Below are 27074 nucleotides of genomic sequence, written 5' to 3'. Positions count from 1 at the left end.
TGAAGATTTTCTTAAATGTCGGTCAACAGTCATAAAGTATGATCCCCAATGATGTCCACAATACCCACCAGGGATGAGAGCTAGTGAACAGGTTTTGACATGTACAGGCTAGAACTGTTGAGGGAAGTGTATTATCTGAACTGTTGTCACAGCCAAAATAAGCTAGAGTACAGATCAAGCCCAAGTGGCTTGGCACCATGACTTAATGCTGCATTCATACAGCTAGTTCCTATATTTTATAAAGGGCTTGCGGACTCTGGAAGTTTACTCAAAGGAGTTTAGAAAGATTAGTGAGAATCCCATTGAAATGTAAAGGATACAGAGGGGCCTGGACAGAGTGAATGTGGAGAAGAGAGAGATTTGGAGGTGTGGAGAAGAATGTGGAAGACAGAGGATTCCTAAAAATATCATATTCACTAGAACTAAACATTTACTTTGAACTGAAATTCATATGTGAAAAAGGCATGCCTGAGGTCAACTGCTGGTAACTAGATTTTTTAAATTACTGTACTTGGAGTTTAACGCGGACAAATGTGAGATGATTCACTTTGGTCGGAGTAACCAGAATGCAAAGTAATGTGCTAATGGTAAGATTCTTGGTAGTGTAGATGAGCAGAGAGATCTCGGTGTCCAGGTACACAGATCCTTGAAAGTTGCCACCCAAGTTGACAGGGTTGTTAAGAAGGCATAGTGTTTTAGCTTTTATGAATAGAGGGATCGAGCTTCGGAACCATGAGGTTATGCTACAGCTGTACAAAACTCTGGCGCGGTCGCACTTGGAGCATTGTGTACAGTTCTGGTCACCACATTATAAGGAGGATGTGGAAGCTTTGGAATGGGTGCAGAGGAGATTTACTAGAATGTTGCCTGGTATGGAGGGAAGGTCTTACGAGGAAAGGCTGAGGGACTAGAGGCTGTTTTCGTTATAGAGAAGGTTGAGAGGTGACTTAATAGAGACATATAAGATAATCAGAGGGTTAGATAGGGAGAGCCTTTTTCCAAGAGTGGTGACGGCGAGCACGAGGGGCATAGCTTTAAATTGAAGGGTGATAGATATAGGACAGATGTCAGAGGTAGTTTCATTACTCAGAGTAGTAAGGGCTTGGAATGCTTTGCCTGCAATGGTAGTCATTGGACAAGCATATGGACCTACATGGAATAGTGTAGGTTAGATGGGCTTCAGGTTGGTATGACAGATCGGCGCAACTTCGAGGGCCAAAGGGCCTGTACTGCACTGTAATGTTCTATGTTCTATTAATGTTCTATGTTCTACTTGAGTTATCTTAATTGCCAAAATCCACAGAAAACAAAACTCAAACTATTGAGACTCAGGACAGGTCTGCTGCTCTGTTCTTAAGGACACAAACGTAATACTGGCTTCCTTGGCCTTAGTGAAGCTTTGAAATGTTTGGTGATAGTAACAGCCTCTTCACTGCTAAAGCACATGTACTCTTGAAAGTACGGTAAGTACGTAAAATTGAAGGAACCATTCTTTTCATGTTCTTCTGCTCCTTTGTCGAAAACAAGAATAAATTTAGACTGCTACAAATCCAGAGGCTGATTTGGTTTGGCTGGCTGGCTGTGTTGAAGCGTCATTTGCATCTCTTCTAGATTCATCTTGGGCTTCCTGTCCCATTATCACTCTCTTTAAATCAGAACAAAAATAAATCTTTTTTATCTCTGACCCAGCTCACATCACACGTTTCTTTTTACACTCTCCTATCTTAATATTTACACACAACCCATCAGATCGCCAACTTTTCACAGTACTGTTGGCCTGTTCATTGAGCTGAATGATCAATTCTGTTGTTCTCTCCAGTGATACTGCCTGAACTGTTGAGAATTTCTAGCAGTGCTAGATTTAAATGAATTTTGTTGACTTGTTGCACCAGTGCCATCAGTGTACACAACTGGAATTTCCTTTGTGCTCATGATCGAGATGAGAAAAGTAATTTTTATCTGCAAATGCAGACAATCTTCTTCAATAATCTAATTGGGCACTATAAGAGAATTATTTTGAGGTATGTAGTATTGATAGGAATAAGCTATCTTTGTTTATGAGGTTAATTTAAGTGAAACTAAGTGTAGACAGTGCCTCTTTAACAGCTAGAGGAGTTGCACTGGTATGGTAATGGAGGATTTCAGATAACTCCTCAAATAACAAAGCTGAAGTCTTCCTACACAAGTTCTTTCAGAAATAAAAAGATCCTCATCTGGTACTGCAGCTGATACTTAAGACTTGTTAGCATTATTTAATTCCGTTTGAGGTTGCTAGAAGCAGCAACAGCAGCACTCCAAACCAACTACAAGTAAAGACAGAAAACCTAACCACCGCCCCACGACATTCAATGGTGTTACCATCACTAAATCCCCCACAATCAACATCCTGGGGGTTATCAATACTGCAGTGAGTAACTCACTTCCTAACTCCCCAAAGCTTGTCCACCATCTACAAGGCACAAGTCAGGAGCGTGATGCAATACTTCCCACTTGCTTGATTGAGTTCAGCCCCAGCACAAGAAGCTTGACACCATCCAGGGAAAAGCAGCTCACTTGATTAGCACTACTCCCCATAAGCATCCACAACCTCTATTGCCGATACTCAGTAGCAGCAATGTGTGCTACATACAAGAAATTCAGCAGAAATTCTCATAGAACTCAGAATCCCTACATTGTGGAAACAAGTCCTTTGGCACAACAAGTCCACACTGACCCTCCGAAGAGTAACCCACCCAGGCCCATTCCCCTACCCTATTACTTTACATTTTCCCCTGACTAATGCATCTAACCTATGCATCCTTGAACACTATATGCAATTCAGTGTGGCCAATTCACCTCGCCTGCACATCTTTGGACTGCGGAGGAAACCAGAGCACCTGGAGAGAATGTGCAAACTCCGCATAGACAGTCGCCCGAGGCAGGAAATGAACCAAGGTCCTTGGCGCTGAGAGGCAGCAGTATTAACCAATGAGTCACCGAACTGCCCATTCATGGAGGATCCTCAAAAGCCCCTTCCAAACACACAACCACTTCATTACAGAAGGTCAAGGACAGCAGATATATGGGAACACGACCACTTTCAAGTTTCCCTCCAAGCCACTCAGCATCCTGACTTGGAAATATACCTCCGTTCCCTCACTGTCACGGGGTGAGAATCTTGGAATTTCCTTCATAATGGCATTGTGAGTCAATCTACAGCAGGTGGACTGCAGCAGTTCAACAAAGCAGCTCATCACCACCTTTCAAGGGGAACTAGGGACGGCAATAAACACTGGCCAGCCAGCAACTCCCACATTTAACAAATGTATAAGCAAAAAAAAAACCAACCTAAGATAGAAAGCAAAATAGGCGATTTTGAGTCTACTCTGCCATTTGATCATGGCCGATATGTTTTTCAATCTTATTCTCCTTCTTTTTCCCTGTGACCCTAGATTCCCTTCCCAATTAAGAACTATCTTGAAGGCACATAATGACTTGACCACCACAACAGTCTGTGGCAATGAATGCCACAGATTAACCACACTCAGGGTAAAGAGTTGTCCCTTTATTCTGGCTGTGCCCTTGGTTCCTAGTCTCTACTGTTAATGGAAACATCATCTTCACATGCACTCTACCAAGGCTCTCATTATTTTGTAAGTTTCAATGGGAATCACACTCCCCTCACCCCACCGGGTACATATCCAGAGACCTCAACTGCTCCTTGTAGAACAAGTCCTTCATCTGAGGGATCATTATTGTAAACCTCCTCTGGCCTTCCTCCAACTCCAGCACATCCATCCTTCGATAAAGGGCTCAAAACTGCTCACAATATTCTAAACGTGGTCTGACCACGGCCTTGTACAGCCTCGGCAGTACATCTTGCATTCTAGACTTGTTGAAATGAATGGTAACATTGCATTTGTCTTCCCAACTGCCGACTGAACCAGGTCATTAACCTTGTGGAAATCGTGAACTAGAACTCCACAAGTCCCTTTTGTGTTTCAGAATTTCAAAGCCTTTCCTCGGTGAGAAAATAGTCTACATCTGTATTCTTCCTACCAAAGTGCATAACCTCATATTGCCCGCATTGTATTCTATCTGCCACTTCTTCGCATAGTCTCCTAGCCTGCCTCAAGTTCTTCTGCAGTCTGCCCACTTTCTCAACATTACCTGTCATTTCAACTACCTTTGTACCATCTGCAAACTTAGCAACAATGCCCTCGTTCCTTCCTCGTCCATATTATTAATGTATAAAGTGAATACTTGCGCTCCCAACAAGAAACCCTGCAGAATTCCTTTAGGCACTGTCTGCCATCATGAAAAAGACCCCTTTATCCCCACTCTCTGTCTTTGACAGTCAGCCAATCCTCTATCCATGCCAATAGCTTGCCCCTTGCCATTTTGGGCTCTTATCTTATTTAGCAGCCACCTGTGCGGCATCTTGTCAAAGATCTTCTGAAAATCTAAATAGATCACTTCCATTGGCTCTCCTTTGTTTAATTCACTCGTTACCTCCTCAAAAGATTTAATAATTTTGTCAGGCATGACCTCCACTTGATGAAGCTGTGCTGACTCAGCTCTAGTGTATCATGCACTTCCAAGTACTTCACAATCTCGTCGTTAATAATGGACTCTAACATCTCAACAACTGAAGTCAGGCGAACCACCTATAGTCACCTGACTTCTGCCTCCCTCTCTTCTTAAAACATGGGTGAGACATTAGCTATTTTCTCATTCTCTGAGAACCTCCCAGACTCAAGTCATTCCTGAAAGATCAGCACCAATTCCTCCTTCAGATCTCTGCAATGCAGCCCATCTGGTCTGGGCTATTTATCAACCCTTAAGCCTTTCAGCTTCCCCAGCAAGTTTTCTTAGTGATAGCCACTATACTCACCTCTGCGCAAGCCCCCTTCTGCTACTCCCCTCCCCCCCACCCCACTCTCTTGAAGGCCTGGTATGCTGTTAGCATCTTCTAATATAAAACTCAAAACCTTGCAGCTCATCCTGGTTCTGGAGACAGCAGCACTGATAAAATGTCCATTGTCAAACACTTCACCTGACAAAGTGCATGAATCTGTACTGACAAAGTTTTAATTTAAGAGTTGTCACTTCTGACAACAATTCATTGGAAGATGGTAGGTTCCTGACAAGTGCTGAAAAAGCTTGCCGATGTTAGATACGTTCTGTTTATTTGTTCATTCATTAGAAATCTCTTGTTGTCTGAATTCTTAGAAGCCATACAAGGTGGAAAGATAGCAAAATCAATGTTGTTAGGGATGTCACAGAATCAGAATTCCTACAGTGCAGATTGAGGCCGTTCAGCCCATCAAGTCTGCACTGACCCTCTGAACACCATCCTACCTAGACTGACCCCTCGTCCCCGGTTCTCACTGACCCTAACCTCGTAACCCCACATTTACCATGGCTAACCCACATCGCCTGCACTTCCTTGAATACTATGGGGCAATTTAGCATGACAAATCCACCTAACCGGCACACCTTTGAACTGTGGAAGGAAACTGGAGCATCTGGAGAAAATCCAGGCAGACAGTTGCCTGAGGCTGGAATCGAACATGGGTTCCTGGAGGTGGGAGGCAGCAGCGCTAACCACTGAGCCACCATACTGCCCTTAACTAACTGAGAATAAAGCCAAAATGAAAACAGAGACAAAACTATTTCCAGGAGAAGCAGCCCAGTAATTAGAGGACATAGATTTAAGGTAACTGGCAAAAGAAAAAGTCAGCTTTGTCAGAATGATTTTTTGGAATGCACAACTGAAATATGTGAAAGAGGATTGAAAACAATTGAAAAGGAAAAAAAAATACAGGGGTGTATGGACAAAATTGCCATCTATGCTGAGACATTCTGTTTGGACTAATGTAAACCCACTATAGAATTGCTGCTGACAGAAGATCCTTTGCATTATTTGAAGGCCAGCTAGGTTTCTGAGTGCCCTGATTGGTGTTTTCAACCATGGCTTAACATAGCACCATTGTCATGGTTCATATCCCAAACAGGCACAAAACCTAGTCGGTATCACTTTGCAAATCCCGAGTGATGAATGTAAAATAGAAACAGCGGTGATCCCAACACAGAGTACTGGAATACTTCACTCAACTGTTTTCTTTCCAGACTCACCACTCCAAGGAGTACCCATAGCTCACTATCCTCCAGCCAATTTCTTACCCATTCCCAGGAATTGCTCTGAATCATTACACTTGCATTTAAATGGCCTTCCTCTACTGCTTTTTTCAAAGTGAAAGCACACCATGTCTTCAGTATTTTCACAGTCACTTTCTCAAACTTGTTGAGAATTGAATTCATGTTGAAACTTTATTGCTGGAACAGCACAGCAGGTCAGGCAGCATCCAGGGAACAGGAAATTCGACGTTTCGGGCACAGGCCCTTCTTCAGGAATGATTCCTGAAGAAGGGCCTGTGCCCGAAACGTCGAATCTCCTGTTCCCTGGATGCTGCCTGACCTGCTGTGCTGTTCCAGCAATAAAGTTTCAACTTTGATCTCCAGCATCTGCAGACCTCACTTTCTCCTTGAGAATTGAATTCATGTCAGCTTTTATTTTAGATTATTAACGTACAGATAATCCTCAAAAATTTAATCCTCATAACCAATGCCATGCTATCACTAAGTTTGGCAGTGACAGTAATGGATCTGTGCCTCTTATGGGTGTCATGTGAGCCTGTTTCTAGCCTAGTATTACCCAACTATCCAATTACTATCCAATAAATCTTAAATATGAATGAATCCCCGTTATACAGTACATATCTCAACCTCAGGACTTTGCAAAGGATCTCATGGAAAGTACATTTTATATGTAGCCATTGTTACAATGTTGGGAAACAAACAACAAGATCACTTAAAGAATGAGATGAACAATCTATTTTATTAGGTCTGTTGAAGAAAGCATGTGGAAGAGGAGAGCCGGATAACTGATCAGTTCACAGCTGAATAATGCACTGGTCATGTTTTACAATCAACTCAGGATAGATGGGTTCTTGTTTTTAAGTGCTTTTCAAAGACTACACCTTAACAGTGCAACACCCCCCCACTGTAATGCACTGAAATGTCAGCATAGATTATATTTTCAAATCTCTAAATTCAGCTTGAACCTGAAACTTTTTGACCAGAGGTGGGGGTCTCACTGGCACCTCAATAGATAACCTCCTCAATCTTGCTTAGTATTCAAACAAAATATATATTTATTTGATTTACAACCCTTTTGGTCTGTCTTGCTTTTATTAAAAGTCATTGCTTTTAATTTAACTTTATTTGCTTAGGAGACACTACTCATGCCTTTAATTGTGAACTTTGGGGGTATTAATTATTCATAATATTGATGATTGTGTCCAATCTCAACTTCAAGCCTGTTTATAACCTCTAAGATCTTAATCCCATTCTGACTTGTCTTACTTCTTTAATAAAGAAGGAATTTTAAAGAAGAATTCTTCAATAAAGGACAGTAAAAACAGAGTTTGTTTAGCTCTGTTTCTATTTCTAAGTTCCTTCTCATTCCCTTCTAAGAACTTTTAAAGTGTAGGAGGCTGGGTTCATCAATAATTTCTTGCAGCTCTTGAATCTGGGTCAAGATCATGATGTAGTTGGAATTGAATTGAATTCATTGTCACGTGTATTGAGGCACAGTGAAAAGTTTTGCCTTGCGAGCAAAACAGGCAGATCACTGAGTTAAGTAGCGTAGATAAGTAAATAATAACAACAGTGGCAAAAACAAGGTACAGGTACAGGTGAATGTTAAGAGTTTGAGAGTCCATTCAGTATTCTAACAACAGTAGGGTAGAAACTGTTTCGAAACTGGCTGGTGTGTGTGTTCAGGCTTCTGTACCTTCTACTGGATGATAAAGATTGTAGAAAAACATTGTCAGGGTGGGATGGATCATTGAGAATGCTGGCGGCCTTTCCTTGACAACAGGCCTGGTAGATGAATTCTATAGAGGGGAGGTGGGCCTGTGAGATTGTCCGGGCTGAGTTCGCCACTCTGTAACCGTCTCCGATCTTGAATGGTACAGTTGCCATAGCAGGTAGTGATACATCCAGACAGAATGCTCTCAATGGCGCACCTATAAAAGTTGGTAAGGGTATTCGCTATCATGCCAAATTTTCTCAGCTGCCTGAGGAAGAGGAGACGTTGTTGGACCTTTGTAATCAGTGCAATCAAATGAAGAGTCCAAGAAAGCTTATTGAGGATGACCACTCTCAGGAGCTTGAAGCTCTCCACTCGGTCCATCTCTGTGCTGTTAATATGCGTGTGTGTGTGTGTGTGCGCGCGCGCGTGCGCGGAGGGGGGATGGTGGTGGTGGTGTAAGTAACATCCTGTCGAAAGTCAATAATGAATTCCCTTGGTTTTGCGGGCATTGAGTACTAGGTTGTTCTCAGTGTACCATTTTTCCAGGTCTTCCATCTCCCGTCTGCAGTCTGTTTCGTCACCATCTGAGATTCGACTGACTATGGTGGTGTCATCAGCGAACTTGTAAATGGCATTAGTCTAGTATTTGGTGACAGAGTCATGGGTATAAAGTAAGTACAGTAGGGGGCTGAGTACATACCCCTGGGGGTGGACTTCCGGTGTTGCGTGTTAGTGAGGATGAAATATTGTCCTCAATCTTCACTAATTGTGGCCACTCCAATAGGCTGAGAGAACTTGGAAATCTTCCCTTTTAATTTTCACTTAATCTTCACTTCCCTGAAACCAGTTTCTTACCACACATTTTAAAGTTACTTTGATTAACATTTAGAAATAAAACAAATAATTGGAATAATTGACCATTACATAAACCAACAATGAAGATTAAACAATAGTCCAGAACATTCTTAGATTGCCTCAGCAATAATTTTACAATACCATCAGCTTAAAAGCACACCAGACTTGAAATTAAAATCAAACTAAGTAATTATGAACAGGACAGCTGTTTTAATCAAGATTTCTCTCACACTTTCATTGCGAGTTCCTCTAATTGACATTTGTTGAAATCAAAATAGAATGACAATAAATAGCAATTTCTTGTAAGCTTGATTTAAAAAACAGATCATCCAATGATTCACTATGATGTTATACATATAGTGAATACATTTTGAAGTCTCACAAAAAATTGAAGATAATTTAAATAATCCTTTACAGATAGGGCATATTCTACTTCTGACAGGACAGAGAAAATAATGTCACTTTGAGTTGTGAGTTTATGCAGCAGTTTGCAATGTGCACAACTTGATTTGGTGATTATGCCTTAAAAACTACAAATTTCTCCTTGTAAAAGGCCAAAGCTGAAGATAATTTAAATTCTGATACTTTAGCCCCCTCTTTTGTTTTCACAGAAGGTAGAAGAGGTTACAAATGGAATCTATTCAAAGATACATTGCAAAATGATCAAGCCAAGGGCAGCACAAACCTATAACCAACCTCAACCTCTAATTACAGAAGAAATGCAATGCAACTTATAGCCCTTTATTCCTTAAAGACATTGACAGTCTAGCATAATGAAATACAGCGTCAAAGCTTTTCTCTATCCATTTCCTCGGTGATCTTCCTTAAGAATTGGGTAATGTACTACTTATGGATTAACAACAATTGCAGACAAAGGGCTTTAGCGAAAATATTTTCCCCACAATGTTAAAAAAATCCATTCTATTGCTGTGAAGGCGAAGCTGGTTGTTCAGTGTAAACACAACAGAAGATTAGCTGCCACTTAACTCTAGAAACTGGAGTACAAACTCCAGGCTGACACATCACCTCAGTATTGTGCACTGCATTATCAGAGAGGTCATCTTTCAGATCAGATGTTAGATCAAGACTGTTGTCTGCCTTCTCAAGTAGAATGTGACATCCCATAGCATTATTCCACAGAAGAGTACTCAAGGACCCGGACAATATTTCTCTCTCCAAAAAACACTCCACCAACAGATTATTTAATTATTACCTCACAGCTGTTAGTGTGAGCAGGCTGAGAGTAAGTTGAGCACTTGTCTGGGTGGGTGCAGCTCCAACAATGCTCAAAAAGCTTTACACCAAAGTAGCCCACTTAATTGGCATCACATCCATACTCTCCATCACCAATGCTCAGTAGCAACAGTGTGCACTCTCTACAAGATGCACTGCAGGAATTCACCAATTGACAGTACCTTCCAAACCCATGACAAATTCTATTTAGAAGGACAAGGACAGCAGACACATGGAAACACTACCACCTACAAGTAGCCCTCCAAGTCATTCACCATCCTGACTTGGAAATTATATATAATCACTGTTCCTTCACTTCCTGGGTAAAAATGGGCAGCACGGTGGCACAGTGGTTAGCACTGCTGCCTCGCAGCGTCAGAGACCCGGGTTCAATTCCTGCTTCAGGCGACTGTGTGGAGTTTGCACGTTCTTCCAGTGTCTGCGTGGGTTTCTTCCGGGTGCTCCGGTTTCCCCCCCACAGTCCAAAAAATATGCAGGTTAGGTGAGTTGGCCATGCTAAATTGCCCGTCGTGTTAGGTTTAGGGTAAATGTAAGGGAATGGGTCTGGGTGGGTTGTGCTTCGGCGGGTCTGTGTGGACTTCTTGGGTCGAAGGGCCTGTTTCCACACTAAGTAATCTAAGAAAATCCTGGAACTCTCTCCCTGACAGCATTGTGGGTCTGTCTATAGAACGTGTACTTCAGCAGTTCAAGAAGGCAGCTCATCATCACCTTTTCAAGGGCATCTAGAGTCAGGTCATAAATGCTGGCCAGCCAACAATGTCCCCCTCCCTACACACCACCACCATCACACACAAACACACATGAATTGTGACTACACTTCACAGGTTCAAACTGCATTGGGATTTTCTGAAGTTGTGAAAGGTTGCACACAATATTCAAACTGTTTTGACAACCCTTTCACAAGGGAGATAATGTGGGAAGTATACTCAGAAGCATCATGTTCTTTTCAGCGCTTATTCGCACATTCAATAATTTAAAAACAATGCATCGTTTCAGATTAGAGTTTAACTGAAATATACTCTGCAGCAATACTTCCAATGTCAATCAGTGCTCAAACATCATAGGAGAAATGACTGGGATATCAGTCTTTTGTAAACAGAACTACCTACAAGAAACCAGTTTGATAACATTTTAAACAGGTTATGAAGAAACATTAGCAATTATCTTTTTTCATAATCAAGGTTTGCAAAAAGAATTTTAGCTTGGGTGCTGCAGTTATGGGTATGTTCGCCGAGCTGGGAAGCTTATTATACAGATGTTTTGTCCCTGTCTAGGTGACATCATCAGTGCTTTGGAGCCTCATGTGAAGCGCTGCTGTACGCTCTCTTCTGGAATTTATTTGGTTCCGTTCCTGTTGCCAGTTCCAGTTGTTCACTGTAGTGGCCAGTATATTGGGTTTAGGTCTATGTGCTTGCTGATGGAGTCTGTGGACGTGTGCCATGCTTCTAGAAATTCTCCGGCTGCCCCATGATCGTTGTGTTGTCCCAGTCAAATTTGTGGTCCTTGTCATCTGTGTGTATGGCTACCAGGGACAGTTGGTCGTGGCGTTTAGTGGCTAGTTGGTGTCATGGATGTGGATTGCAAGTTGTCTGCCTATATGTTCTACATAGTATTTCTTGCAGTCTTTGCATGGAATAGTGTAATTTACTTTTGTTCTGGTGAGTTGCTGTCTGAGCATGACTGTCGGTTTATGGGCTGTCAGGAATCCCTGTGGTTGGAGAAGTCTGGCTGCCAGTTCAGAGACATTTTTTAATGTAAGATAGAGTGGTTAGTGTGGCATCTGCAGATGAAGTTGCAAGGATATCCGTTCTTAGTGAAGACTCTGTAAAGGTGTGCTCTTCGCAGATCGGGAGTGCTACAGTGTGTTGTAGCCCTTTTGAATAGGGTCCTAATGCAGCTGTTCAGGATTTGGTCCATGTGGGTGGCTTTTCTGTACACTTGCGTGGTGCATTCACATTGTGTGTTCTTTCTACCATCACGTCCAGGAATGGGAGTTGATTACTGGTTTCCTCCTCTCTTGTAAATCTGATCCCTGTGAGCATGATGTTGATAATCCAGTGCGTGTTTTCCATTTCTGTACTCTTAATAATTACAAAAGTGTCATCCACTCATCTGACCCAGAGTTTGGATTGGATATGAGAGAGGGCTGTTTGTTCCAGTCTTTGCATCACTGCCTCTGCTATAAGCCCAGAGATGGGTGAGCCCATAGATGTTCCATTGATCACATTCAACAACCAAATATATGAATAGAAGTGTGCCGTCAAGCACAGGTCTAGCAGTTTGAGTATGCAGTCCTTGTTGATAGGTTCCTCGACGTGTCACTGTTCAGTTTGTCCAGAAGGTTGGCCATTGTCTCTGACTAGAGTTTTGTCAATTGAACTGAACAGTGCTGTTACATTGAAAGAAACTATTGCTTCTTCCTGGTCTATGCTTATATTCTTGATGTTATCTAGGAATTCCTGTGATGACCGTATGAAGTGTTTGGATCCGCTGATATGAGGATTCAGCTTTTGTTTATGCAATGGGGTTCCTGGGATTGTCACAATGGGTCTATGCCTGGTTTGTGTGCCTTTGGTAATCCATAAAGTCTAGGGGTGTTGTTGCTTTTTGGTTTCACCCTTTGTTGATCAATCCTGATTATCAGTCCATTTTTGTATAGGTTTCGTAACATGTTGTTTATTCTATTGGTCAGCTGAGGCATGGGGGCGGCACAGTGGCTCAGTAGTTAGCACTGCAGTCTCATAGTGCCAGAGATCTGGGTTCGATTCCAGGCTTGGGCAACTGTCTATGTGGAGTTTGCACATTCTCCCCTGTGTCTGCGTGGGTTTCCTCCGGGTAATCTGGTTTCCTCCCACAATCCAAAGATGTGCAGGTCAGGTGGACTGGTCTTGCTAAATTACCCATTGTGTTGGGGGCATCGGTCAGAGGCAAATGGGTCTGGGTGGGTTACTCTTCAGAGAGTTGGTGTGGACTGGTTGGGCCGAAGGGCCTGTTTCACATTGTAGGGAATTCCTCTGTATGTAGGTGTCGGTATCTGAAAGTAGTTTCTCTGCTTTATGTATATATGTGGTCTTGTCCACAATAACCATCATTCTGCCTTTATCTGCCAGTACTATAATTATGTTCTTGACATTTGTGTGTGTTTTCAGGCCTTCTCTCTCTTTGGTGTTGAAGGTCTTATGCCCGAAATATCGATTCTTTGGCTCCTCGGATACTGCCTGACTTGCTGTGCTTTTCTAGTACCACACTCTCGACCTTGGTGTTGAGGTTGTTCATTTGACGTTTTTTGTTTGTATGGGTATAATGGTTGTCTGACTGCTTGCGGTGCCTCTTCAGTTGGTCCGTTAGTTCTGAACATACGTTCTAGCACAGCTAGGAAGTCTGTTGTTTTTGCATCCCTGTGGTTGTAGTTGAGTCCTTTGGCTAGTACAGCTTTTTCTGTGTCTGGAGGCTGTCTATTGGTGAAGTATCTTACTCAGCTGTCAGTCTTCTCTGCTGTTGGTTAGCTTAGTTATTTTGTCTTGTAATGCCGTTCTCTTTCTTAATGTGGTTCTGTTCTGTCCTATGGTGCTAGCCTGTTCGATTGTCACAGTCCACTTTTGAGTGGTTGTTTTTGAAATTAACAATTTTTGGCACGCAATTTCTTGTCTGTACTTGTGCAGTCTGTTGCATGTGTCTGCAATCATAACCTGGATCACCCCGAGACCATTTTATCTGTTTCTTTGGCTTTTGGGTTGTTAATTGGTGGTCTGTATCTGACACAGGGTGGTAGTATTTGAGTCCTTCGGATTCCAAGAAGGAATTGGAGTTGTTCATAGGTAGCGCTTACATGGTTGACACAGGATTCCCATTTCTTTGCTTCTCTTAGCATGTCTCACCCATAGGTGTTCAAGGTTGGCATAAAGATTTGTAACTCGGGTGCCGGTTGTTGTGGTTGTGGGTACGTTCGCCGAGCTGGGAAGTTGATTTGCAGACATTTCGCCCCCTGTCTGGATGATATTTTCAGTGCTTTGGAGCATCCTGTAAAGCACTGTTTGACTGTCTCTTCTGGAATTTATTTGGTTCCGTTCCTGCTGTGTCTGGTTGTTCATTGTAGTAGCCGGTATATTGCGTTTAGGTCTGTGAGATTGTTAATTGAGTCCGTGGATGAGTGCCATGCTTCTAGAAATTCTCTGGCTGTCCTCTGTTTAGCTTTTCCTATGATTGTTGTGCTGTCCCAGTTGAATTTGTTCATTTATTCTGGTATCATTCATTATACTAGATTTCCTGTAACATTGCTACTGACAAGTTGCAAGTTATACTGCATTAATCTACATAAAAGTCAAGACCACTGCTTCATTGATGAAGTTGCACAATGTTTTAAAATCTCAACATTTTAACCATATTTCCATGGAATGTGCAAATTGCTGCACTAATTAACATGCGATCATTGAATCAGGTAGTCAATTTATCTCTTACCTATCATAAAATCTAGGATACAGACCAAGTTGTGATGGTTCTGGTCAAAGACCGATTGTAGAAACCATTACCATTAGGTTCAGGGAGTGAAGAGTGATACCTAAAAGGTATTCATCTCCTTCAACAGTGGAAATTTAAATGGAGGTGTCATTCATACTGTAATTCAAGCACACTTTGCTATTAAATTAATAGGAGCTTGAGTTAACATATAGTAATCTTGCATCTAATCCTGCTTTTATATTAAGTGAAGCCATGTTCCCAGCCCTCCCAACAAATGGATTTAAGTTGATTAAGCATTCAATCAACTTCAAGTTGCTTTTGTTAGTGTACAGCCTGAAAGTTAAAGAAGGATGACAGCTAACTAAATTTGCTCAAATGAGAAGTTATTACTTTTATTAAGAATAAATGCCTCTGTGGCCTTTTACAAGCAATTTTCTCCTGTATGCTTCCCCTCAGTACCTCCTTGCCAGAGTACAATTTCACAAGTGATGCAAAATCCTGCATATTCTTCTAGCAGGCGAGAAATTAGCTGTTAAACTGTGGAGGCTTTACACATCCAAGTACTGTGCAGTGTGATCCTGTTTCCAAATATTTTCACTCCTCTACCATTCCCTTTTTTGTAAGATGCTGGTTGAAACCTACCTCTGAGCACCATATTTAGGTCACCTGTCCAATTACTATCACCTCCATTTCTGGCACCCTTTGTCTGTTTGCACTTGTGTGGAGCCATTAAATTTTTGGTATCTTCAAAGCACTGTACAAGTTGTTCTGGATTCCACCAAGTATGAGATCATTCTCACAGCTGCTGACCATTTCTCCCAATTCATTGAGAGTTACGGTTAGCATGTTGCAAGCACCATGGGCACGATCGTGTAACTACTCACTACTCAAAGCTGAAGTTGTTCTGAAGAAGGTTGGACTCAAAACGTTAACTCTGCATTCTTTCCACAGATGATGTCAGACCTGTTTTTCCAGCAATTTCTGCTTTTCTTCCAGATGTTCAGCATCCGCAAGTCTTTGTTTTGTTTTAGGTTATTGACATATCTGATATACATTATGCAGCAACAGCATCTTATGGTGAGTTAGGCAACAGGGTGAAAATGGGGCAAGAGCCAAACAAATAAATAAAAAGTTTGCTTACTACTGCAACAACTTACTCTAAGAATTAAATACCATGGACAAAAGTAAAGTGAATTAATTCCAAGATTAAACCGGCTTTGCTCAAGCGGAGTACCAAATTCATTAGCATTTAGGGTAGAATCTGTACAATGAAGAACCGATTCCTCGTACTGATGCATGGAGAGAGATTGGATCAGTTAGGATTATATTGACTGCAGTTTAGCCAAATGAGGGGAATATCTCACAAAAATCTGTATAATTCTAAAAGGACTAGATAAAGTAAACACAGGAAGGATGGTCCCGATTATCAGGGAATCTAGAACCAGGAGATCACAGTTTAAAGATATGGGGTAGGTCAGTGCGGACACAGGTAAGGAGAAATTTCTTCACCCAGAAGACAGTTAGTCTATGGAATGCCACAGAAAGTAGTTGAGGCCAAAACACTGAAAATTTTCAGAGACGAGTTAGAAATAGTTCTTAGGGATAAAACAATCAAGGGGATTCCAATCTTGGGTGACTATCTGTGTAGAGTTTGCACATTCTCCCTGTGTCTGCGTGGATTTCCTCCAAAAGTCCAAAGATGTGCAGGTTAGGTGAACTGGGCATGCCAAACTGTCCATAGTGTCCAAGGATGTGCAAATTCGGTGGTTAGCCATGGGAAATGCAGGGTTACAGGGATAGAGTGGGGGGAGGGGCAGGGGGAGAGGGATCTGGGTGGGATGCTCTTCAGATGTGTGGACCTGATGTGCAAATAGCCTGCTTCCACAGAATGGGAAGCAGGAACAGAGGACTGAACTAGATGATAATCAGCCATGATTACACTGAATGGTGGAGCAGGTTTGAGAAGTTGAAGAACCTACTCTGGCTCCTATTTTCTATGTTTCAATGTATACGTTTCACTGAGGAGTATATTATTATTTAAATTTAACAAACCCGCCCCAAATTTAATCCTGGGAAGAAATTTAAGAAGTACCTCGCAAGAAATTGATATCATGAAGTCTTACCTATTAATGAATTCAAGGAGCTGTAGGAACTGACTCTCCTCATTTTATCTATGGTTTCAAACGAAAGGATGTACTCATCATTGTCGGGGCTTCCCAGAGTACTACTGGCACTACTGCTGGTGCTTAGATACCCAGGAGAGAATGGGTTTGAACCACCGGCTGAAACAGAATAAAAATAAAGATGAAGAATTAAGCATCTTTAGCAACATCACGTTTAAATACACAATTTCCTCGTAAGACCATCATAATTACATCCCCATCTCTGTAAGGATCAAATTATTGTGACATGCATTTTTCAATCACTTCACTGCAAAGCAAAATATGCTAATCTTCATATGATTTGTGAAACTCAAGATTAAATTCTGGGGAATTTAAATAGAAGTGAAAAGCTAATGACAATAAATACAACAAGCTTTCTCTTTCACCATTTAATTATGTTTCCATCTGAATTTTAGTCTTGCTTCATTTCTTTGCCTTAAGCTTTCATTCCTTATCACAGCAAGTCACCCCAAGGTATTGTTTTGTGTGTCTAAGTCATCATTTTTTTTATGAAGCATTCTGGACTGCAGCGTTATTATTTAACTTTCTTTCACTTGATCAATAGTGAAGAGATTGGCGAGGTTATTTACTCCCAAACCTCTGCAAATATCAGTCTGTGGAAGGCATGTGGAAACAGATATACTTTTCACCTTTTCAATCAGAGACTCAAAAGGGTATACAGTACAGTTTTCCCTCCTACTTGGTGAGGAAGAAAGTATCTGACTAGTGTTTCTGGTATTGCCATTTGGGAAGCAATACAGTGCATTTCCAAACTGTCATTTCAGGAATACATTATGAACATGTGAAAGGACCAATGGTCATCTGACAACTAACCATTCTTTAAATTTGATCTTTCGTCATTCTCATTTTGGAACAGTTACTGTCAGAAGTCCAACACTACATCATGATTCACAATTCGACAGAGTTCTTGCCCGCAATTATGGCATTTCTCAGCTCTCAAACTTAGTCAGACTTGTTCGAAGGAGAGAGAACTAGTTACAAGTTACTTTCTTACAGGAGCCACGAGAAATTTATTCAAACATGGACATTCCAAAAGGCACTGGCAATCTGCATTTACAATTTGTACAATGATGTTCAAAAGGGATGTTGGAAAAGGTAAACATACACATTCCAGGTGGAAAAGCTTTTGAATGGAAACTTTTGAGGAAACAGAATAAACTGTTTAGTTTTAAAAAGCACATCCCCTTTTAAAATGAAGTTCCGCTGCTCAACAACTATTTAATGACAACAGATTGCAATTCCAGTTGGACAATACTTTCCTTAAAAAACTGAAATAAGAGGTACACATTATCAGGGTTGAAGATGCCAGTTGCCTCTACAGTATCGCTAAATGCATTAACAACAAATTGGAGAAACTTTCTAAACCTTAATTAAACATGAACACACTCTGTAATGTGACTAAATACTGAGGAGATTGTTTCAGAGTGACAACTTTACTGAAGTGGAGTAAGTTTTACAGATCAGATAGCATTAGAAAAAGTTCAAAGTTTGTGCGAAGATTTGTAGCTCGGGTGCTCGTTGCTGTGGTTCTGTTCGCCGAGCTGGAAGTTTTTGTTGCAAACGTTTCGTCGCCTAGCCAGGGGACGAAACGTTTGCAACAAAAACTTCCAGCTCGACGAACAGAACCACAGCAATTAGAAAAATTAACTGCAGAATTGAACTACTATTTTGTAACTGGCCATTTATTTTTCAATCATCAAACACAAGTTCACAATTAACACTTTGTAATATCTGATATTACATAGTGCACATTAAACACTTCAAGATCACTTTGTTCATTGAACAGGTTCAATATTGTAAAAGTTCAATTGAAGAAGACAGTTGAATTATTTTATAATAAATGTTGGAACACAATTACTTTTATTTCATTTTATAATGGAATTTTACATCATACAAATTTTCAAGATCAAATCAGGTTTCGGATTTTGAATATCTTTAGGTCAAATGTTGTTGTTTTCCTGTACTGCAGAAGATTTACTTGTTTCCAAATGGAGAGTTTTTAAAATGGAAGTATGTTGAAATCTTAATCATTGACATAAACATCAGTAAAACGGTATGAGAGCTTTTTGGTTCATTAATGTTTGGATAATTAACCATGTAAAGTACTTGGTGTGTGTTCATCTTCGATCTTTCATTGCTATGATAATATTTTAAATTGATACTTCAAATTGCAAAGTAGATGCGATTTTAACCAACTTTTAAGCTTATTTTTAATATATGGAATGCAGAGACAAAGAGGACAAAGTAGACGCTTTTAGAATGCTGATAATTGCAGATTTGAAGGCAGGGATGCTGTGGAGATGGCACTGTTAACGATATCAGCTAAAGGAGTTGGGCGGGGAGTGCAATAAGGGTAGATGGCAAGTCACCATTTTGGTAGAAATAGGAACTAATCAGTGGATGAAACCAACTCGGAGGGCAGGGAGATTGAAGAAATCAGGAAAAGAGTGAGGGATCAGGAAACATTTTCAGAGAAGTTAGGCGCAGCGAGTTGGGGAAGGATTTCAAGTAAGGCTGTACTTTTTGAAACAATTTTGATGGGATTGGATCTAAACAAAAATCTTACACATAAATATTTGATCAGTGAAACAAAGAATAAATCTACATAGAATGATTAATCTGTTTATTTCAATTGAACCTATAAGAGGGTCTGAACTTCACTATGTATGAAGTTGCCTGTTCCAAACAAAATTGCTAAGTCTCACAGGACTACTCTATGATCTGGTGGAAACAGTGTGGGCTGTCAATTAGATCTGCGCTGGCTAGTTTAGTTTTCTGAACCCATTTGGGATGCGAAATAATGAAGTATAAAAACTACTACACTTAGGAACTGATCTTTTCCTCCAGTTGTTACACGTGGAGGAGGAAGAGATGCAGTATGCTTTGCAATTTGTCAGTATTACATCTGGAGAGTTTTTAAGTGAACGTCAGCACAATATGCTGCTGCTAACAACTTTTGGAATTCACAGCAAAATTAATTACGTATGCATAGGAAGTCTGTGCCAGCCAATTATTATTGATACTAACACCTATTTATCACATGCTCTAATTGTACTTACTTTCTTCATTTAAATTAAGATTCTGAAGAGATTTATTCAAGTTCCGCACTGAAGTAGCAGCTCGGATATTCCCATAGGAACTCACTGAACGAAGCCTTGGAGTTGCTGGCCCATCACGCACGGGTGTGAAATTTCCAGGTTCTGAAAGTGCAATGAAGGCATGTTGGGAGGTGAAGAGATGATAGTTACTGAATCTATTCAATTTCAACTTTCCTTCTGAAATAAACAATGCTTTTTGTAATTGGGCAGTGATGTTGGTCTGTGTTGGGGCAGAGGGTGAATCAGTATCTTGAGTTTTCAGCTTTTCTAACAGCAGAGTAACATGTTCCAGGTTATGACTGCAGTATGACATAATGCATACATAAACAGGAGAGAGCTGAAAAATGTATTGCTGGAAAAGCACATCTGCAGTCCTCACTTATTCCTCTATAGACAGGAGAGATATAATCACAGCAGATGTAAAGGATTAATCCCGGTTTGATCATTGCAAGATACACTTGCACTTATATATTTTCAAAACAAAAATTGGTTACATAACACAGTGGTTGTTAAAACCAAGGCACTCAGACTCTGTCCCCTTGCAGAATGCTCATTGGTGCAAGAGTAATTAAGTTTTCTAAGTTGCGAGATTCTACATTTCAAACATTAAAGGAATGCAAGGCGTGATACCACATTAAAGAACAAGAATTATTTAACTTAAAACAGACACAGATGAAATTTTCAATACAATTTTTGGATAAACCACCAAACCTAACCTCTGGATTGTAATGGCTAATAATAAATCAGTATATTCTTGTCCATACTTTTAAGGAATACAAAAGACTATACTACTGATCAATTCTGACTGAAGTTGAATCGAAGGCGGCACGGTTGCTCAGTGGTTAGCACTGCTGCCTCACAGTGTCGGGGACCTGGTTCGATCTCTGCATCGGGCAACTGTGTGTGGAGTTTGCACATTCTCCGTGTCTGCGTTGGTTTCCTCCCACAGTCCAAAGATGTGCAGGCTGTGAGAATTGTGAGGGTAAATGTAGGCTAGGGGAGTCGGTCTCAGTGAGTTACTCTTTGGAGGGTCGGTGTGGACTTGTTGGGCCAAAAGGCCTGTTTCCATGCTGTACAGAATCTAATCTAATCTACTTATTGATATACCATTCAATTTAGTCAATCAATTCCCCCTGCCCCCACATTAATAAAGGCATTTCTAAGCCTAGATATGAAATTCGTCCCAATACTACTGAGCTTGGTAAAAGACTAAGTAATGCTATTCAATTTTGCTGCAGGAATATCAACACCAAATTGTATGTGTGATATTATTGTGATTAATGATACTAGTCTCAATAATACAAATAATTATAAAGTCAGTTTTGATGACCTTAAAAGGTCAACATTTAGAGGAATTGATCTCAAAATTGCAAAGATTTTCTGGCATGGATATTACTAAAATTTATATCCGTTATTCCGTTTGTTTGGTACATTGGTTGTAGTTTTCCCAAAAACTCTTGAATTCCAGAGAAGTACCAGAGGATTGGAAAACTGCCAACGTGACATCCCCATTCAAAAAGCAAGGGAGGCAAAATGTGGGTAGCTATAGGTCAATTAGCCTAATATCTACTGTTGGAGAATTATTGGAATCAATTATTAAGGAAGTAACAGAACTTGTGGAAAATCATAATTTAATCAAGTGGAGTGAGCGTGGCTTTGTGAAAGGGAAATCGCGTGTCACTAATTCATTAGAGTTTTTCAAGGAAGTCTCAATTAGAGTAGATGGAGGAGAATCAGTAGATGTGTTGTATCTGAACTTCCAGAAGACATTTCACAAAGTACCTCTCAAAAGGTTGAGATACAAGTTAAGAGCCCACTGTGCTGGAGGTAGTCTCACTGAATCCCCCAGTATTAACGTCCTGCAGGGTTACCATTCACCCGAAACCCGAGTAGACTCACCACATAAACACAATGGCTACAAGAGCAGTTCAGATGCTTGGAATACTATGGCTAGTAATTCATCTCTTAATTCCCCAAAGCCTGTCTACCATCTATAAGGCACAAGCCAGGAGTGTGATGGAATACTCCCCATTTGCCTGGATGGGTTTAGCTCCAACAATGCTCAAGAATCTTGACACCATCCAGGACAAAGCAGCTCACTTGACCAGCACTACACCCACAAACACTCATTCCCTCCATCACCGACATTCAGTAGTAATGTACATTATCTGCAAGATGCACTGCAGAAATGCAACGATCCTCAGATAGCCTCTTCCAAACCCACGGACAAGGGCAGCAGATACATGGGAACAGGACCATCTGCAAGTTCTCCTCCAAGCCACTCACCATTCTGACATGGAAACATCCCCATTCCTTCACTGTCATTGGGTCAAAATCCTGAAATTCCCTCACTAATGGCATTGTAGATCAACCCAAAGCAGATGGACTGAGTGGTTCAAGAAGGTAGCTCAGCACCACCTTCTCAAGGTCAATTTGAAACAGGCAAAAGTGCTAGCCCAGCCAGTGATATCCACATCCCACAAATATTAAAAAAAAGAGTACAGTGACATGGAGAGAGAATTGGCTTATGGGCAAGAAACAGCAAGTGGAACAAGGAGTTCTTTTTCAGGTTGCCAACTTGTGACCAGTGGTGTTTCACAGGGATTAGTGCTGAGACTGCAACTGTTTTCAATGACTTGGAAGAAATCAGTCAATATACCACAGCCAAATTTACAGACAATACAAAAGAATTTGGAAAGGCAGGTTGTGAAAGGGATGCAAATAGTTGCAGAAATATATTGACGGACATAAAATATATTTTAACGGACAAAAAGTTGGTAAATGTGAAGTTGCAAGGAGAACAACAAAAACAGATTATTTAAATGAAGAAAAACTGCAGGGAACTGAAACAAAAAGGGACTTTGGGGTACTTTGCATGAAACACAGAAAGGCAGCGCACAGGTGCAGCAAGTAATCAGAAAGGCTAAAGGAACGCTGGCTCTTATTTCAAGGAGGTTGAGTAGAAGAGTACAGAAGCCATGCTAGTGAAAACACCTGGGACCGCTGAGCAGTTTTGGTCCACTTACTTAATGAAAGATATGATTTAACATGTAGGCAGTTCACAGAAGGTTTATTAGGATGCTCCCTGTTACGGGAGGATTTTCTTATGAGCAAAGGTTAAATAAGCTAGGACTGTAATCACTGGAGTTTAGAAAAGTGAAACATATAGGATTGAAACTTGGGATTCTTAGGGGGCATGATAGGGTAAATGCCAGGAGGATGTTTCCCCGCACAGGAGAGTCTAGGATCAGATAGTCTCAGAATAAAGGGACACAAACTTTAAACTGAAATGAGGAGGATTTTCTTCTCGGAGAGTGTTGAGTCTCTTTGAAAGTCCTTACCACAGTGGGGAAGAGTTTTGTGGATGTTTAAGACTGAGGTAGATAAACTCTTGTTGAGTAAGGGAATCAAAGACAATGGTAAAAGTGTAGGAAAGTGGACGTGAGGAATGTTGGATCAGCCATAATCCTACTGAATGTCAGAGCTGGCCTGAGGGGCCAAATGGCCACCTGCTGTTCCTATTTCTTAAATAAAAGATTGTGGATTTTAGATGTTACCAAGTAAAAATAATGCAAATTTCCCAAGGCATTTCTGCCAGAGGTTTGGGTGTAGGTGCCCTCAAGACCAAAAAATGGCTCCGATTTCAAAAACAGAGAAAGATATGAAAATAATCAACTTTGACACATGGTATTTCACAATAACCATACATAATTACCCAATTGATGGAGCCAGATTAAACTCCCAAGTTCCTTCTAAAGGCAAAAAAAAAAGCAGGAGACTGGGCATTTTTAAAAATTCATTCATGGGATGTGAGCATCAATACTCCCCATCCTGCAGGGCCCTTGATAAGGTGGTGGTGAGCTCCCCTCTTGAACTGCTGAAGTTCATTTGAAGTAGGTATGCCTATAATTCTGTGAGGAAGGCAGATCCACGATTTTGACCCATTGTCACCGAAGGAACTGTGATATATTTTCAAGTCAGGATAGTTAGGCACTTGAAGGGGAACTTGCAGGTGGTGGTGTTCCTATATATCTGCTGCTGTCCCTCTGGATGGCAGTGGTCATGGGATTGGAAGGATGTCCAAGGAGCTTTGAGTGAATTTCTGAAGTACATCTTGTAGATAGCTCACACTGCCGCTTATGACTATCAGTGGTGGAGGGAGTAGTAGTAGTGTTAGTGCAGTGCCAATCAAGCGGGCTGCTTCGTCCTGGGATGATGCCAAGGATCTGGAGTATTGTTGAGCTCTAGTAATATGAGGATCATCTTGTCGGTGATGATTATTGTCTGTCATTTGTGTGGAGTACATCTTACCACTTTTCAGATGTAAGCTGAATACTGTCCAAGGCTTGCTGCATTTGGACATAGATTACTTCAGCATCGAAGGAATCATAAATGGTGCTGAGTATTTGCAATTATCATTGAAAATCTCCACTTCCAGCTTTATCATGAACGGAAGATTATTGATGAAGCAACTGAAGATGGTTTGGTTTAGGACACTGTACCGAGGAACTCCTGCAGATTTGCCCCAAGGTTGACTTGATAGACCTCAAACAATCACAACCATTTTCCTTCGCATGAGCTATGATTCTAACCATTGGAGGATTCCACTCTCCTTACCATTGACTCCAGTTTTGATAGGGTACCTTGATACCACCATGTGTCAAAGATAATTATTTTCATATATTTCTCCATTTTTTAATTCTGAGAACCATTTCTGGTCTAAAAGGCACCTGCACCCAGACCTCTGGCTGAGAAACATTGGGAGACTTTACACTTGGACTATTTTTACTTGGTAGCACATAAATGCAACATCGTAAATGCAAAAGAGCAAGGGGTCAAATTGAAGACACTAGTCTTAAGATTCTTGAAGAGGAAACATAGCTGAAAAAGCAATGACGTTTAGGAATGGCGTTTAAGCTGCAGGAGTGGGAGCCAAGTGGCAGGCTGTAGTTGTATCAATCAAAAGCTCTGAGGCCAACAGTAAAACAGAAAAGGAGACAGAACAGAAAGAGGATAATGCCTCAGCAGCATGTGTAGAATGGTCAGTTGGTCAGACGCATGCATGCATGCATGCATGCGCACACACACGTGTACACAAATGTGTACACATAAACCAAGAGGAGGAAATCAATGAATACTCCGCCAAAGTGAGACTTCATCATCATTTCCTGTACTATTGCTGTGTTAAAAACTCCCCGATGTCTGCTTTACATTAACTTTTTCTCACCGTGAAGCCCAGTGCTTTGACCTATTCAATACTTTAGTCCAATATTACAGATTTATATTTTCATTGCTGAAACATGAGTATTGTGATGGGATAAGATAGATTCAATGGCCTTGCTCAACTGTCTGAAGTACTTCTGTTGCAAAAATGTGAAATTAATGTTTAAGGAGTTTGGCACAAAAAAGGGAAGCATTCTGAAATATGGAGAGAGAAATTCATTTCAATATCAATTATTATAATTCTTGGTTTGCTGTCACCCAAGGACTTGTGCATGAAATTTAGGCTGGTAACAGTAATAAGAGACGAAGCTATTAAATTGGTGTGAACACTGGTTTTCTAACAAAAGAAACCTGCTGCACTTATCCAATCTGGTCTTACTTCCTAGATGCCTGCTAGCATTACCATACAAATCAGTCAACTGTTCCGCCCATGACTTATAAATGCCACAATGTTCACATTCCAAAAGTGAATTTAAGAACTGCTCAACAAAACTAAACTTTGTTGGAAAGCTATATTTTTTTCAATCTGAATGAGGCACTGAACACAATTTACCACGTCCTTAAAAACTGTCAAAATTCACATGACATTGATTTTAATTTTAAAATGAGAGAAGTGAACACGCATACCGATTATACTGGCAGGGGAAGGAAGTGGGTAGTTCTTTTCTTCTTCCATGAACTGCAATGCCACGGTGCAGAAATTACTTTCATACTGAATGACAAGATGACTGAATGCCACAACCAATTCCTGCCAATTAAAAAATAAATCTGTCAGTTAAATAAGATTAACCTCGGAACAATTTCAATAATCTAATTTAGACTTATGTCATTGACCAAAAACAAGTGACAGTTACAACCACAAAAAAAAACACCAAGTGGCATAAATCCAAATAGAATGTATTATAACTATTGTAGATCTAAGAAATCAAAAGATTCAAAATAATTTCCATCCTTTCGTCTACATCATTTAGTATCAAGGACATTACAGTAATAAGACAACATCCGGCATCACTCAGAATACTACAGCATGAAACTGGGATTAAGCAGCCCTCCAGAAAATTAAATCTAAACCAAAACATAAATGCCCTGAAAATGGAAATAGCACAGTGGAAAGCATTTGAAAAAGACCAAACTATGGAGCAACCTTGAGACTGCTTTATTCATAAGATTTGGTAAGAGATCTGATTTCAACCTCAAAATCCACATTCCCATCAATTCCTAATGATCTTTAACCACTTATCTAAAAACACTATCTTGCTCTGCCTTAAACTATTCAAGAATTATGCTTCTCAGCATCTTATACACTTCAAACAAACCAAGTCTTTCTCCTCTAAACCCAGCCTGTGCATAGTTTGGAGTGAGTGGGTGAGAATGGGATTAGTTCCCTTTACTAAAGATTAGCACAGCTGTTTCCAACGCACGCTCCTCCACCTTAAAGGGAGAGTAAACTGAAACTCTTTAAACCTCTCTACCTTTGCACAAATAGTGGGTCCATCTCTTAGAATTTTTCTTTTTTTCATTCATTCATGGAATAATGGCATTGATAGCTCAGCCAGCATTTATTGCCCATCCCTAATTGTCCACAGAGTAGTTAGCAGTCAACCACATTGCTGTGGACCTGGAGTCACATGTAGGTGAAGACCAATTAAGGACAGCAGTTTCCTACTGTAAAGGGCAATAATGAACCAGTTGGGTTTTTCCGACAAAGCACAATGGATTCATGGTCATCAATAGACTCTTAAGTTCAGATTTTTACTGAATTCACAATGCACCATCTGCTGTGGCAGAATTAGCACCGGAGTCCCAGAATATTACCTGGGTCTCTAGATTAACAGTTCAGTGATAATACCACTAAGCCATTACCTCTCCTATTCTACCTACTTAGTGAAATTTATGTATTCTGCGTATTGTGAAATATCTCCATAAAAGTCTCTATTGACCAATTTTTTTAACCTAATTTGCCAAATTCAGCTCTGCTTTCATGCCCTCATAACGCTTTTATTCATTATTTTTAAGAGGTGAATAGATTAAAATCTAGGAAGTTCAATGATGTTATCAAATTCAATGTTTTATTAATTTTTCAAAAGCGGACTTAATTACATAAAACAGAAAGCTCTCCTGCTACCAGCATATTGATGAACAAAA

General features: G+C 40.6%; 1 protein-coding gene across 1 annotated transcript in view; it reads right to left on the bottom strand.

Annotated features, from left to right (window-relative positions):
• The window catches only part of rptor (regulatory associated protein of MTOR, complex 1), a 397195-nt gene that overhangs the window by 140130 nt on the left and 229991 nt on the right, over positions 1 to 27074 (bottom strand). Inside the window, exons 18-20 of the mRNA XM_088000708.1 lie at positions 25557 to 25677; positions 19668 to 19808; positions 16549 to 16707 (exon numbers count right to left, since the gene is read on the bottom strand). Of these exons, the coding sequence (XP_087856834.1) occupies positions 16549 to 16707; positions 19668 to 19808; positions 25557 to 25677 (421 nt within the window). The remainder of the gene's footprint in view (positions 1 to 16548; positions 16708 to 19667; positions 19809 to 25556; positions 25678 to 27074) is intronic.

Source organism: Chiloscyllium plagiosum, unplaced genomic scaffold (genome assembly GCF_037043375.1).
Source record: "Chiloscyllium plagiosum isolate Xiang-an unplaced genomic scaffold, Cpla_swu_hap1 HiC_scaffold_25, whole genome shotgun sequence".
Classification (NCBI taxonomy): Eukaryota; Metazoa; Chordata; class Chondrichthyes; order Orectolobiformes; family Hemiscylliidae; genus Chiloscyllium; species Chiloscyllium plagiosum.
Note: the sequence above shows the minus strand (reverse complement) of the source record. Positions and strands in the feature narration are given on the sequence as shown.